The following is a 16,111-nucleotide window of genomic DNA, read 5'->3' on the forward strand; positions in this document are numbered from 1 at the left end:
CCATAGGATGAGGGGTAATGGTTTTAAACTGAAAGAAGGAAGATTTACATTAGACATTAGGAAGAAATTCTTTGCTGTGAGGGTGGTGAGATGCTGGAACAGGTTGCCCAGGAAAGTTGTGGATACCTGTTCCCTGGAGGGGTTCAAGGCCAGGCTGGATGGGGCTTTGAGCAACCTGGTCTGGTGGGAGGTGTCCCTGCCCAGGGCAGGGGGTTGGAACTTCATGATCTTCAAGGTCCCTTCCAACCTGAACCATTCTATGATATACATAAATAGAAAAAAAAAATCTGCATGGGTGTACTAGAGCACCAGTTAATAACCTGTCCACTTCACTATGGCAAATACCAATTAGAGTACTGATCTCTTGCAGGTATGTCACAAAATGCAAGTTTTGCCATCAGCTTTCACTGGACTGAGTCTTCCAAATGTCTGTAATTATTCATCCAGAACAAATACCTAAAGGTACTTTGCCAAAACAAACTGTGTAATAATTGGCTGCTAATGACATCAGTTTTAATGGCATGAAAAATGAGTTTGCTGTTCAAAGGTCTATTGTATACTCACTTCTCAATGGAAAGCAGCTGGTTAGGTGCTAACTCGTCCACCCAACTACCCCCTTTTACCTTTATGAGCAAACGAAAGGGGGAGAGGAGAGTCTGAGTTGCCACCTGGTTCAAAGAACTCCAGCTGGTTGTACTTCCATCTTTTTGTTAAAGAGAGAAAAATCTTACCCTATTGCTTTGTATCCTTCACATGAACTAGAGTTTCTTCTGTTACTGCTGTTTGACATCCTTTACTGTCCCTCCCTATAAAATGGATTGAAAGTCTTCCTTGAGCAAGTACCTTTATATGAAGGAAAACAGTACCTGCACCAGAAGAAAAACTGTAGTTACATTTAGCAGGTATTACAGAGAATTATTAATTTCATGTCTATAATATTCTCAGCTACAAAATATGCAAAGGAAAAGCATACAGAATAATAATTTTAAAAAAAAAAAGATTTTGGATAAGCAGGATGATGTGCTGTCAAAATAGCTATTGCCAATGGTGGCATCAAATCTAGGATCAGTGTAGCTGTATCAGCAGAACATCAGTACTTGGAGCTTTTATAAACTGGTACAAACACAACCAGTGTTAACACTGGTATCAGTCCCTGTAAAGGAAACTGGCACCAGAATAAATACACTAATGAGGTTAATATGATCCAGGGTCCATTGGCAGGCACTTCTGTTACAGTTTGTACCAAACAGGCACCAAAGAGGAGAAGCACAGTAGGTCAGTCAGCACATGACACCCCTGCACAGTACAGCCACACGGGTCACTCCAGGGAGAGACAGACACGTTGGGAGTTTCCAGATCAGACTTTCCATGGAAATGCCCAGGATTCATAACTGGACTCCCTTAAGCTTTTACCCACTGAGGAGACAAGCAACAAGACATTCAAAAGGGATCTCTGTGGTGGGTAGAGCGTTTCAATTTAAAAAATGAAAGCAACCTTTCTGCATGCATGCAGGTTTATTTGTTGCTGATGGAATTACTTGTGTGCACAAAACCACAATGTGGCATTGTTCAGGTTTACAAAGAAAAAAACAAATTCAAAATAAATAAACACAATGTAGAATTTACAAATTTGCCCAAAGCACCAAAAACCTTTCACGTGAGACTTTGTACACACTAATGATGACTGGCCAGATCCTTCATTACTCACCACACAGAACTCTGATAAGACCCTGTCTGCCAGGCCAGAGCAGGGAGGGAAATTACTCTTAAGCCACAGGACAATGCTGGGGGACATACAAAGGGTATCAGTTGTCCACCAATAAATCTTAACAAAGAAAACTGCTAACTGGAGAAGTGAAGTTGTGGAACTGCCTTCCAAAATAAAGAGATGGCACAAAAAGTGTACGTGTTAAGATAGAAAGCAAGTGAATTTTAAGAGTGCTTGATCTATCACAGTGACCTTCTTGGATCATAAGAAGGTTCTTATTTCATCTATATCATAAGATCACAATTCTCCAACAAGATAAGCTTGTAATAGTATTGTGCATGTGTGCATTATAAATGACTACAGCAAGTACAATGCAATGGAGAAGGGAACCAGAGCACATCATTTAGAAATAAGCACAGTTCTGGTTAAAGTTCATGGTCATATAGCTTTTGGAAGATCACCACCGAACAGGATGATATGCTGGAGTCTAACATTGACTTCTGGTTCTAGCGAGTGTACAGTCTTCATAACATCACAGTATTAAGAAAAATATTCACAATATTTAAGAATACAAGAAACAATACATAAGAGGTTAGATAACTTCGCAAAATCCCTTCATGTTAATACTGAAAGGGGCTTTGCTTATTCAACTTTGCTTGTTAAACAGAGACCTCCATCTGTAATGCTCATAGCATGTGTGTTAACAAATCGGTATTAAGACATTTATTCCAACGACTTTCACATCACAGTGAATGAATACAAAATACAAATAACTGATAACTGCTAACAAAAAAATACTGAATTGTTGAACAGATGATCTCACACTCTTGTCTATTTTGCATTTCAGATCTCATAGTTTCTGAATTTCCTCAGAAGATCTGACGGAGCATCACCTGACCAGCGGAAACGCAAGTGCCAGTAATTTGCCTCTGAAAATCCTGAGAAAAAAAGAGAAAGACAAGTACATTCTTATAAACATATAAAACTAAGTTGTCTGAATTCATACTTGATAGTCTTCCCCCAAAAAAGTAAGTAAAATAATTGGTCACTTCCAGTGCTCCGGACAAGCATGCTGGATTCTTGGCATAATTCGAACAAAAACTCAAGCAAACATCAAACTTCAAAGATATATCTCTGCTGCAAAGAGTCCAAAGGAGAACAGAAAATAGGACTTATAAAGAAAAAATGAACAAATTGCATTTGCTTCATCTAAAGAAGAGATAGGTGGTGACATGGTAGATCTCCAACTACGTGAAAGGCAGGAGTGTGGAAGGAAGGTACAGATGGCCCTGTCCTCACACAAGGGAGGTTTTTGGACCCTGCACAATGGGCTGTTAATACTAAAAAATGTGATCTTCCTATATCAGAAAGCTGAAATCTATTACCAGACTTACTGTTAACAATCTCTTATTCAGGCTGAGAAAGCTACATGGAGTTGTAGTCCATAGTTCTTACAGACCAGCAGACAAGAACTGAAAATATCCCAGTTTAAAAATGGAATCCAGTATCATAAATTTTCCTGAACCAAAACAAAAGCATTATCAACATCCTAACATTAAGTCCAAACACTGAAGTGCATACAGGCCCTGTCAAATAAATATATTCTAAGATGAACATTTATTAATATAAATATACCCCCACTGGATAAAGTAAGTAGGCACTTGATTGATTGATATTTTTCACATTCAAGTCTATGGAAATTAAAATTAAACTTCTAAAAATTATGAGAGAGAAGATGCTGCAAAGAAAGCTCCCTGTTACAAAGAAACAAGAGGATGTTTTCATTGAAATTTCACTGCTTTACAAAGCATACAGTGATTATTACCAAAAGATAGCAAATAGTATAATGTTATAGAGCATAATTTTTAAATATAAAATTTTCAGTTACGCCTCACCTACATTTGTTTGTAGAGTCTTCTCATCTATTTTCTGCATTCCACAATATTTAGGATTAAATTAGGTTTTGCTACTCTCACAGTTCAGCTTAAATTTCCTGTTTGATCAAGCTGAAAGGACTTTGTTTAATAATAGTTCTGTGATAACTTAAGCCTAAGAATATGAAACACCTGAAGGATCAAGCAGAACAGAAGGTGGCTGTTGTGGTAAGTCAACTTTGATTCAGGCGCACTAACCTAAACAACAGACAGGAGATACTGTCAGGCCAGGTGACAGCTTTTGAAATATGCACTTACTCTGGTGCATGCACTATTTTTAAAAAAACCCTGTTCAAATACAAAAGCAGCCTTCAAATCTCAATTTTTAGTCCTCATTAACTCATCAGATGCAAACCGTGCATCAGTACTGAATGCTGGCTTAAAAAAAAAAAGACGACTATAATACCTAAGTGTTTTATCTAACATTTTAAAAAGTTATTAAAAAAAAAAAAATTCACTGAAAATAATTGCCTTTTTTTTTTTTTTTTCATTTTGATGTAGCAGCAAAACTGAACCTTCCATTTTGGTTTAAGAAAACGTTTTTTTTCCCCTTCTTCTCCAGTTTTTGGTTTTACTAGCAAACAAGTGAGCAAACATGGGGTAGGAAGGAAGAAAGGTCTGAAAGCTTCAAAATTAAATAAATAATTAACAACACAAAATCCGGAACAAAACCCCAACCCAAAACCACATTAGAAAAAGCCACCAGTTAAACATATTATTCTGGAGAAGAACTTCTCATGACTAAAAGCCTCCATTTCAGGCCAATCCCTGGATATTGCAATTTTCTGTAACTGCTGGTTTCACTTACTTGGGGAGTCTGGATTCTTTGAAGCCTCTGGTTTCACATCAGGAATTGCAACATCTTCTTGCTCCCTGTTCCCATCTGACAATCCATCTTCATTGTTTTCAGTATGTTGGGTCCAAATCTCATTAGTTATGTTGTTGCTGTTATTCAAGTCAGGAGCTTCCAGCATTTGGTCCTTCTTACTTTGGACAGCCCAGTGCATTGACTAAAGAAATGCAAAAAGTAACAAATAAACAACTAATTCCTATGATTTAAAAGATTTTTAATTAAATTCTCTTTTATTTTTTATATTGTTGTAATAAATGGTTAAACAAAGTCCATAGCAAGGAGCTTGCAGGTCAATAGGATAGGGCAAAGCTTACTTTTATATTGCAAGTACAGTTTGAGAGGGCAGTGGATGTCAGGTGGGGATGAAGAACAAAATGTACAAATGTATCAAATAATTATAAAGGTCTTTTGTCCAGTTTCTCCTGTCATGACTTCTGACACTTTTCTAAGAGGGCTCGAGTGACTTAGAAACTGTCCATTTTCAAAGCTCAAAGGTGCCCTTTGAAAGCAATACCTTCTGGAAAGCTTCACTGTTAACATCTGTGGAACAACTTCTGTTTTGAACTGAGCTAAGCTTCATGGGATACTTCCAGCAAATGTTTAAGCTCAGGTGTAACACTTTAGCTGAAGAGGCCCCCAAACTTCTTTCATAAGCAGAATTGAGGTGGGCAGAACTGACAAGGGAAACATTTATTCACTGCCTTAAAATCTGCCCGTGTAGACTTGTAATTATCATTCACCCTAATAAGGCACACACACAAAAAAAGATCAAACATTATGGAATTAGGATCTACTAGGAACATGCTACCAAATTACCTCACTAGCAAAATTAGGAAGGAGAACAATCCTTGGAAACCATTCCTCTGTCACAGATCACCCCACTAGCCTAGAAGAGCCCTTCCAAAGACCTGCATGAAGCCCAAGTTCCAAGGAACCTACCTTCTAGATTTTGTAATGAGCTCTTTATTTAATCAGATAGCATGAAAAGCTATCCAATAAGTAATACACCAAAAGGAGAATATATTATACAAAAATCCTAGCTTTGAAAATAAATAAAAGGTTCCTACAATGAAGCATTTGAAAACAGCCCTTAGGTTACTATAGTCCTCCAATTTTTTCTGAATTTCCTTAACTTCCTTAGTGCAGGAATGACGCTGCATTCTTCCCGTCCCCAGAACCCACCACTGCAGCAGAAGTGGTGTAACTCATCCCTTTGGTCACTGGACCAGCCCTGCCCCTCTCTCCTCCTGAAGGCCCAACCTTGGGCACCACCAACCGTTTTGACAGACTTGCTGAGAGCCTCCCACTGCTGGAACGGAATGGTGATTTTACTTCGCCGCCAGTAATCATAATGCGCTCGACTCTCTTCGTTAGAAAGAATCTCCTTAGCTTGCTGGAGCTTCTGGAAATTCTCCACTAGAATACAAACCAAAAAGATACTGAAGCCAGTATTTGTTTTCAAAGAAATTAATTCCGAGGCTAAAGGGGAGCTACCAACAGTGGCTTATAGCAAACAGAGCAGAGGGGACCGAAGGAGAGCTGAGTGCCAAAGGTGTGGGGTTGCTCTGCTGACAGCTTTGCACAGTTTTAGCTTTAGGATCATAGCGCCTTCGGCAGACAACTGACGTCCTTTTCAAATGAGGCCTAGAAAGCTCATTTGTCTTCTGGCTTCAAAACCACCTAAATTTAAGTTCAGAGAAACTGACAGAATTCAGCGGGCAAAAGGCAGGAGTCACCCCCTGCAGACAACCTTAGAAAGAGAAATAGAACTAGAGTAACAAAGCTTAGGAGGGATGTACTCACATCCACAGCAGCAAGGGAGTCAGAGCAGAGCACAACACCAAGAAAGCATGAGGAGGGGGGGAGTACAACAAGCAAAAACTGACAAGCAATAAGAGGAATCTAAATAGCTTTTAAATTAACTAACATGTGCATTTTATTAGGTATGTTTTCAGCATATGCAAAAATGTTATCTTGAATACCAGCCCGCATGAATGACAGCTCTTCTTTTTCCCTACAGGGTAATTTTTCATTAAATGGTTTCTAAGGATGCAGCTGTGTGTCACTGTTTGTAGAGGGTTATAAAGATTTAGATTTTATCTATGAGTCATCTGTGTTACAGTGATCTATTATTATTATTATTCATTTATTCCTGTTTACAAATTAGAGAGATTTCTTTTGAAATACACTGAACTCAAACAGTAATCAAAATTGATAACCATAAATCAAACAACAGACAAGAGGTTGAGGGGGCAGTTCTATTAGGTTTCTTTTTTGTAGCATCACTAGTTTTCAACGAATAAAAAGTCTATTTTATTTACTCTTTATTGAAAAGAAACTTTCACCAGTCCTGTAAAAAGGCATTTAAAGTAAATACAGCACATTCAGGTAAATGGAGCATAAAATATTTCTTGACAAAACTGCTCCAACGTTTGGCACGTGGCCTCCTTTTTTTGCGTTATTTAATTTCAATTAATTGGGGGAGGGAGTGGTGGGTGATGGTGCAGACAGACAGGTCCATGCACTAGAATAGCCTTGTTTCCCTGCTGCAATAGCCAGAATTTTCTGCAGAGCAAGTCGGTTCCATTGGTTTCATTGGTATTCGTGCTATCATTTAGAATAAATTAAGTATTAGTGATCAGATTATTGTTAATAGGTGGTAGATTGTCTCTCAAACACCAAATCTGAAGAGGTTCCTTGTCAGGGAATCTCAAAGTGAAGAATTCCACCTATTTCACTGTTTAACCCCCACCTTGTCAGCTCTCTGATCTCAGGCTCAGAAGGCACACCAGGGAGGACAGCCAAGCCCTGCTGAGCTCTGCTGGAGGCAGTGGAGTCTCTAACACAGGTGCTCGTGCTATCATTTAGAATAAATTAAATATTAGTGATTGTTGTTAATAGGTGGTAGATTGTGTCTCAAACACCAAATCTGAAGAGGTTCCTTGTCAGGGAATCTCAAAGTGAAGAATTCCACCTATTTCACTGTTTAACCCCCACCTTGTCAGCTCTCTGATCTCAGGCTCAGAAGGCACACCAGGGAGGACAGCCAAGCCCTGCTGAGCTCTGCTGGAGGCAGTGGAGTCTCTAACACAGGTGATACTCCCAGCTCTGCTCCATCAGGGGAGGCTGTGGGTCAAGTCAAACTCACACAAGTAGATGAGCTATTGTGTTACTTTATGTTTATGTTGTTCAGTTTATAAAGGAAGAATTCAAAGGAAAAGTTTTGTGCATTAATCAAAGAAGCATATTTAATTTTTCAACAACAATCTTTTGGTGGGGACCCTAATTATGATCAGAACAACCTTTATTAAAAGAATATAAACTATTCAGACCTTAGTGAACACTGGTTAGAGCTAACTGGTGGTTAGGAATGGGTAAGACTGTCTTCAAATAACTCAGGTGCTGCTCAGCCGTCACAGGCACGATGAACTGCACGCTTTCATAAATGCAAATGTTAGCTGCTTGTCTGCAAACAGATGGCTACTCATGTGGCGCTGGCTTCTCTTTATTTCCAGCCATTAAATTACATTAAAAGAAACTAAAGTACATTTAATGTGTTCCTGATGGGCTTGTTCATGAAAGCAAATTAACTAGGTGACGCAAGTATGACACTTGAACACCACCGAGCATGGAAGCAGGCCAGCTCCACAGGTCTAGAAAAGGATACACTCTATAAATAACTTCTGAATTAAAGGATATTTACCATAGAAAGAAAAAAAAAAAAGAAAGTTCTAGGGGAAAAAAAAAAATTAAACTAGTGTCTTCCTGCTCTACCACCTAGGAGTGTGCAAGTGTTAGAAAAGAATATTAAAGCTTGCTATTTAAAGATGATATGCTCAAAATAAACATGACAATTAAAATATATTGGGGAAAATGAATATTTAATAAAGTCTTAAGTCTGAATTTAACAGCTTAGTAGTTTAGTCGTGTTAAGGTAAGACAAAAATAGATTGCTTTTTAACAGGGAAGAATATATACCTGCTTTGGGATTTCCAGGATGTTTGTCAGGATGACATTCAAGGGCTTTAATCTTAAATTCCGCAAGGATTTGTTCCACCTAAACAGAATGTTGAGATTTAAAGTAAGTAAATACGTACACATAGAAAAGATTTTCAAATTTTCTTTTTGAAGGGTGTTGGGAGGAACAGCAAAGAATGCTGAAAGATTTTTTCCTATTCATTTTTACAAGCTTTAGTACAAGCAAAATAGAGGTAACAACAACCATCTGTCAGTGGCACTGCTTATTTAATTTCATTCTCCATGCACTCATCCTAATGTGCAAAGATCATGTGTGCAAAACCCTTTCTTCACATTTGAGCACGTAGGCAAAACACATCACTTCAGTCGCTCCTCGCTCTGTTTAATCAACTCTAACTTTTAACAAAATCTCATTGCAAGAAGCAAAGAGTTTCTGTATTGCTGAAGATCAATTTGGGGGATTGGGTGGCTTCCCTCACACCATCTTCACAGGAAATTTAGCCAGTACCACATGACTTTTCTATCTGGGATACCACAAAGCTGCACCACATTCTTCCCATCAAGTTAATTTTCTGTGCCAAAAGGTTGACTTGGAATAGAATAAATTTATAATCAATATTAGAATATTGGCATGTATTAGTTAATTACAAGTTCCCACACAGTTTATAGTACCATAAAGTATTACAATCACTGGGAAAACAAAGACATAGCAACAGGTAACAAAATACAAGAAACCACTGGAGTGGGCTTTAGATTTTCAAATTTTCAGATTTTTCAAAGTATCTTGCTTTTTCGTATAATTCAGAAGCCAAAGTTTCTTTGTATCTCTCCAGTACAGCTTAAGCTTTTACAACAATTTGCCCTAAAATATCAATTAGCTACTATTCTTTCCCGTGCCAGAAAGGCTGTTCATATAAATTCCTCATCCTTCAAACCCTGATATCCATACATAATTTAAATTATTTATTTCAAGGTGAAAGCTCATAACCTTTTAATAAAATTCCAGTTCACTCAACTAGCTAGCTAAATTTTGCCATCATATGCTGGGAAAAATGTGGTCTAAGAATTCCACACTTTTTGATCTTCTCAGTATCTTCTTCCAGAGGGAGAGATGTAAAGTGGTATATTTCCAGGCAGAAAGACACTTAAAAGTATGGACATTGTACAAAGAACTTGTTGAAACTGGTTACTATATGTAGCTAGCTACCATCTTTAAAACTTAATTATAAGAAGGGGAACATTAAAGTTAAAATATGTACAGTAGCAGAGGGGTAGCGTGGAAATCTTCGGTTTAAAAAAAAAATCAGTAGAAGTTTTTACAAAATATATAAAATTTATATAAAATATTCAGTGAGATGTTTTACCAAGAAAAATATGCAATACCCACTGGCACTGTCCTTGGAAGAAGGATGAAGATTAAATCTACCCTCTTCCTCTCAAATCTGAAGATGAACTAGGTGTCGATGCACTCATTACTACAAGTCAAGAAAGTATGTGTTTACTTGAATATAGGGAAAAATCTGTAGAAAGTGAGACTATTTGTGCTTAAATTTAACCAGGTCAGATCAAGACCTGAATATTCAACACCTTAGATGAAGGTAGTGCTGCTGGGAATGTGCTTGTATGTGCCTAAAGAAGCCTGTGCTGCTGGCAAATACTTAACTGCATGTACAAAGAAATGGGAGTGCAAAACACCTGTAATGCTTCAAATTTCTGTTAAATGTCAGAAGTAGTTGTGTGCACCATCCTGAGGGAAGGCAATCACAGTGCTCAGTCAACTTCTGATCTCAGTTCCTACTCCCATGTCAGAAATAATCTAATAACATCTGCTGCTTCTCTCAACAAATAATACTTGACAGATTATTTTTCAGTACCCATTAGCATTTATTCCGTCTTTTTCATTTCATTTCGAAGCAATTTGAAAAATCGTTATCATGTCTTTTTCATTTCGAAGCAATTTGAAAAATCGTTATCATCCATACTTGAAGTATTCATTAATTGCTAAGCCCTTAAAGAATTAACGGGAGGTAAAAACTGAGAAATAGCATCTGGGAAACGAGCCTACACAGAAACTTTAACACCGCCCTCTGCTGGGATGACTTTTTAGGAGTTATCCCAGGAAAAGCTTTCCATTCCCTTCTGGAGCAGCTCGAAGAGGCTTTGAGTGACAGGAAAGCCAGAGGTGTTTTCCCAGCATTTGACTACTAGGACAGCTGGAGAGCATCTGATTAAATTTACGGAGCAAAATTTTTATCTAACTCTGAATACACCTTTTATCCCGACTGAATACAGCCTTCATTACAGCAGAGTAATCAAAACTCCTTTTCCAAAATCAAAACACAATTCCAGTTAATACAGCAACTGGATTAAAAAATAATAGTGTACCACTAACTCAAATGTTAGTGTTACAAAAAAATGTTACACAGGCACCGTTAGGAAGAAGGACACTGGTTTTAGCTTAGTGTACCACTAACTCAGACTATCCAAAAAATGTTACATGGACACCGTTAGGAAGAAGGACACTGGTTTTAGCTACAAATAATTCAACAATTGGTTAGCTAAATCTCATTCTAAAGTATGAGATCTCCTTCCAAAACAAACTAGGAAAACTGGTATTTGAATGTCATTAAAATTAGCATTTAAAGCTCTCATTAATAAGATGAATGAAAAAAAGGTATTATTTTTGTTTTTCCTCCCAACCAATGAATACAGGTTTTAACAAATTTTTAAAATATGTATAAAACCTGAGAAACCCAATAGCATCATCAGTGACCTACAGCTATGAACATTCATTGTATTAGTTGCATATAAATAGCCTTTTTTCATCTTTTAAAATTGAAAATATATTCCAAAATATTATTTGGGTGTTCTCAAATTGATTCAGTTGGCTCATGATTCATAACTACATCACATGTTGAACTAATGAATAAACTATTATTTTGGTTGTATCTATAACACAATCCTGTTTTATAAGACATTTTTAATCTAAGCCATATTCTAGGATCTTAACATCGGTATAGAGGTCAGAAAATTGAGCTTTGCCAAGGGAGATACTAAAAGATGAAAGTGGCAAGAAAGAAGGTTCACAACGCGTTTCAAATAGTCCTGCCTGGAGAGAGAAACAACTTCAGATCCCCCCTGCAGACAGACAAGCACATTCAAAATGTTATTAACCTGGAGGGGGGTAGCGGGGGGGAAGGCTCTTACCGTAGAGAGTTCATCACATCCCAGCAACTTGTAGTAATCTTCCAAGTCATCTGGTCTGCAGTTGAGAATCGCATCCATCCCGGCGAGCCCAGCAGGCTGCTTCCAGCCGAGGCACGGAGGGTGTAAGAGAGAGAACCAATTCAAAGCCCACGCAGGGGTTTGGGAGTAGCCCAGGGAAACAGGCAGTTTGCACTCAGGTCTGCAGCTCTCCTCGGTGCTTTTTAATACTGGCAGCTGACACACATGAATTTTCTTGAGTTCTCTGCCTGCCATTGGTTCCCGCAGGATGCCAATCCGGTTGCACAAACCTGCTGACAGCAATGCTCCCTGGGATTTGTAGTTGCCAAAGGCACGTCAACATTGAACTCTGGGTGTCACCCACACTGAAAAGAGTTCTGGATACTAACGACAATAGAGCTGTATTTCAGATTTAGATCGTGCCATCACGTGTATAGCAGCTTAAAATCAGACACATGCTTAAAGGCTTTCCTGCAACTGAGCCTACATATACTAAAATATATTTTCTGCTTAATTTTTAATTGCAACCTTTGCCACAGTGTTTGACAAGGAGATTGTATTGGCAATTATAGAAAAGAGTAAGGACTACTTCCAAAATAACAATTACAGGGCTGCAAACTTTTGAGAATGAAGGACCCTCCTTGCCAAAGCCCCTCAGAGTTCTGTCAGACACTTCAACGGGAAGGAGTGAATCTTTACTCTTTGAAGGCCACCTAGGATATACACATACTATTCTCCAAAAACAAACAGAATTATAGGGGTTGGAAGGGACCTTTGGAGATCATCTCCTCCAACCCCCCTGCCAAAGCAGGATCACCCAGAGCAGGTTGGACAGGAACGTGTCCAGGTGGGTTTTTAGTATCTCCAGAGAAGGAGACTCCACAACCTCTCTGGGCAGCCTCTTCCAGGGCTCTGCCACCCTCACAGTGAAGAACTTTTGCCTCATGTTGAGACAGAATTTCCTGTGTTCCACCTTGTGTCCACTGCTCTTTGTCCTGTCACCGGGCACCACTAAGAAGAGTTTGATCCCATCCTCTTGATGCTCACCCTTTAGATATTAGTAAGTGTTGATAAGATCCCTTCTCAGTCTTCAGACCAAACAGACCTCAGCCTTTCAAGAGTACCAGTACCTCAGTTGTATACGTCTGACAAAATTAATACTCTGAAATACATGAAATACTGTCTACTATCACATTAAATAGAGACTCTCATGCTAAATTACTTTCAATTGAGTCTTGAGGTCTGTATTGTGTGCAAAACATATTCCTTGTAAAACTCATTTTACGTTGAAGTGAAACACTTTTAATTTAGAACTGTGATTAACAATCAAGGCCTTAGTCCAACAAAGGCTAAACAAAGACAAGTTTAACTGCAGTCTCTTCTATGATCTATTGATTTAAAAAGATTACTGTCTGGGTGTAATACTAATCACTTGCTGAAGTCTTTTCTCTGGAGCCTAAGGAGCTCTATTTTTACCTTCCCCATCCCTGCAAAAGCTTTGTAATCCAAGATGTTTAATGTCATTAAATATTGCTGATTCTTTAAAGTAGCACTTACAAACAGATGCCTTGAATAGTTACACAATTTTAGAAGCAGTGACCTAGTGCAGGAGAGTCTACGCAGAACAGATACACGGGGTGTGACTGAGGCCAGAGCAGGTGTGTGTTCATCAGTGGAGAACCTAGTGGCCATTCAGAACTGTTTATAAAATAATTCCTGCATTTACAAGTGCTTTATCTTTTTTTATCTATGGCTATTCATATGTTGAAATTATCTACATACAATATTTTTCTCCCACTATCTTCTCTTCAAGGTTGTACTGCCTGAAATTCTCCTTTTTTTTACTGTATGTTCAGATAGCCTATTAAGATTATAGAAGATAAAAAGTATATGAAAAGAAGCAACAATAGTATTAAACAGCAAATCACAAGCCCCAGTGAAAACATTTAAATCTGTTAGAAAACACTACTACCATATTTCTCTGAATAAATAAAACAATAGATGCACTTCTTCAACAAAGTAGAGGAACTGGAAATCACAAATCTCTCCCCCATTCATAACTTGATAATAAGCCAGAAAAGTAGATGAAAGAAAAGTAAGCCTTTTAGCAAGAGATCATGTAAATATTTAAATAGATTGTACTTTGGGGGAGGATAAAAAACAAACAGCTGTCCCTCTTCCCAACAGCACTCCTGACATACTGTTCTTGTCCAAGTATTTCTTGCATATTTGCGTAAGGTGAAAGGGAAGGCTCTTTAACCCTTTTCCCCTCCAGTTTTCAGTGGCTATTTCTGTGCTGCAAGCCAAGCCACAGGCTCAAGAGGTGGATTTGGACAAAACCCTGAGACTTGCAAGCTGCTTGTTCACAGGGAATTTGCTCGCTGAAGCTTTGGTCCCTTCTACACTCTTGTCCGTTCAGACCAAATAAACAAGGGTTCTGACTCAAATTACAGCAGTGACCATACTCGTGTTCCCCCCTTCCCAGAGATTTCCAGTGCTTGGGGCATAAAAAGTCCTGCAGCACAGTCTGAAGGTTTGTGTGTGGAGATCACAAAACACTGGTACCAAATAATAGCTCAGTCTTTCACTGCTCCAGCTGACTGCAGTGGGACAACTCACAGAGCAAGGTGCCATCCAAAAAAGGAGAGCAAGAAAACCTGCATATAATGTGCAGAAAAAAATATAAAGATTGCCTGCAGGACATAAACTTTATTTGAGAGAGAGTCACAGTGCAGGAGATGGCACAGCTTATGTGCCTACACATGTTTTGGTTAGTGTTGCCCAGAACATACAAACAGTACTGGAAGTGAGGAAATCTCATATTTGTTCTCTGTACCCAACCACGAACAAAACGTTTCTATTCATTCCTGACACATGATCAACAATTTTGCTTGTTTAAAGCCAAGAGTGAAACTAAATTCTGCTTCAGTACAACAGGACGCTGACCATCAACTTGTAAAAGTCATAAATGGCCTTTTAAATAAAACAGCAAGCCCTGGAAATCTGTATTTGAGTTTATCCCCATAAAATACATCAAATCGTCTAGTACCACTTTTTCTCAACTGACTTTAGATGTTTTGCTTCCTGAGGGCTGAGTACACATTTTCAAGCAGGTGAAGGCACAATGTAACTCAAATGAATTTTGCATTTCATGCTCCATCCTTGTCCCTAAACATGCTCAGAGCTGCAGAAACAGAAGAGAACCAACCAAAGCACTACCAAACCGACGTCCCCCTTTAGGGGCAACTACTGCAACATCATTAACACGAACAAATGCTTGCGATACCAGAGTCAGCCTCACGATCCTTGAATCTCGTCCTCACCAGTAACTTCACAGAAAGCTTTAGGTCATACACCTGTATCACTTAAACATTTTCTTCCTTTAGAACAATCTCCACGTAAATTAGCACCAAACCAAGAACATTAAAGTCACACCTCTCCTTTACATGCTGACAAAAGAATGTGCTTATTAAGAAATGTGAATCTTGTCTCAGTTTCAGTAAGGAAGAAGAATGCTTGTGTACAAATTTGCACAGAATAATAAAAAAGCTGCTCTGGTTGTTTCATAGCTTATTTTTGAGACATAGGTAAAGTGTGTAAAATAAGTAGTGTGAGAAATGGCGTGTACATCTTTTGAGGGGTTGTTGATACCTGAGAGAAACAGAAAAAAAATCCCCCACAACACATAAACTGCCTATAAAGTCAGTATCTATAAAATAATCCCTTCTGAAGCAAAACCACCCACATATTTACAATTTTAACGCAGAGGTATTTTAAAAAGCTGTCATTATCGAGGCCTGCAAGGGAGAAATTCTACCTGTCGTTAGAGCTCTTGCTGGAGGAAGGAATGAGTAGGGGGTGTGTGGGGGTGTGGGGGGGCGTGTGAGACAATCTCCACAGGGACGGGCTTCCCCCTTCCCGCCGGGAACGACACCGCACCGCCATGCGGTAAAAGGCCGGGCAAAAGGCCCATCTTGCTCCCCTGAGCGTCGGCCGCCCGGCTGCCTGTCCCCTGAGGAGAAGCCGCCATCTTGCGAGCACCGCCCCTCAGCCGCCCTCCCCTCTCACGTGACCCGGTTTGTTGTTGTTGCGGCCTCCGCGGGGCGCGGGCGCCCGCGTGGGCGGTGGCGCGGTCACGTGCCGCCTTTTAAATGGCTCCCGTGGGTGAGGGTGGGGGGAGGGGGCGGCTGCGCGCTGCTGCGCCGGGCGCGAGCGGAGGGGGGCGGCGGTTGCTACTCTCCAAGATGGCGGACGAGGAGGCTCCGCTCCTACGGCCCCGCCGCGGCGGCCCCGCTGAGAGCGACGAGCCCGCTCTCAAGCGCCAGCGTCTGGACTCGGAAGACGGCGACGGCGGCGGGTGGGACGCGGCGTCCGCACAACGCCTGGCCCGGCCCGTCGCCGCTGTGGCGGCGG

General features: G+C 39.7%; 1 protein-coding gene across 1 annotated transcript; it reads right to left on the reverse strand.

The window, feature by feature from the left end:
• Positions 1 to 1,496: 1,496 nt before the first annotated feature.
• Positions 1,497 to 12,418, reverse strand: DNAJC12 (DnaJ heat shock protein family (Hsp40) member C12). Its single transcript, XM_014940329.1, has 5 exons — positions 11,681 to 12,418; positions 8,474 to 8,552; positions 5,772 to 5,911; positions 4,451 to 4,652; positions 1,497 to 2,646 (listed from the first exon to the last, which is right to left on the reverse strand). The coding sequence occupies exons 1-5, from the start codon at positions 11,951 to 11,953 to the stop codon at positions 2,552 to 2,554; spliced, it is 789 nt and encodes a 262-aa protein (XP_014795815.1). The 5' UTR covers positions 11,954 to 12,418; the 3' UTR covers positions 1,497 to 2,551.
• Between the last annotated feature and the right edge of the window lie 3,693 nt (positions 12,419 to 16,111).

Source organism: Calidris pugnax, unplaced genomic scaffold, assembly GCF_001431845.1.
Source record: "Calidris pugnax isolate Ruff unplaced genomic scaffold, ASM143184v1 scaffold39, whole genome shotgun sequence".
Lineage (NCBI taxonomy): Eukaryota > Metazoa > Chordata > Aves > Charadriiformes > Scolopacidae > Calidris > Calidris pugnax.

What these genes read in the sequence shown, in the direction of transcription:
- DNAJC12 (XM_014940329.1), bottom strand. Translation starts at nt 11,953, where the DNA reads ATGGCAGGCAGAGAACTCAAGAAAATTCATGTGTGTCAGCTGCCAGTA. An exon ending in GATGTGATGAACTCTCTACG is followed by an intron (nt 8,553 to 11,680) that starts GTAAGAGCCTTC and finishes CATTCTGTTTAG; the next exon opens with GTGGAACAAATCCTTGCGGA. An exon ending in TCCTGGAAATCCCAAAGCAG is followed by an intron (nt 5,912 to 8,473) that starts GTATATATTCTT and finishes TTTGTATTCTAG; the next exon opens with TGGAGAATTTCCAGAAGCTC.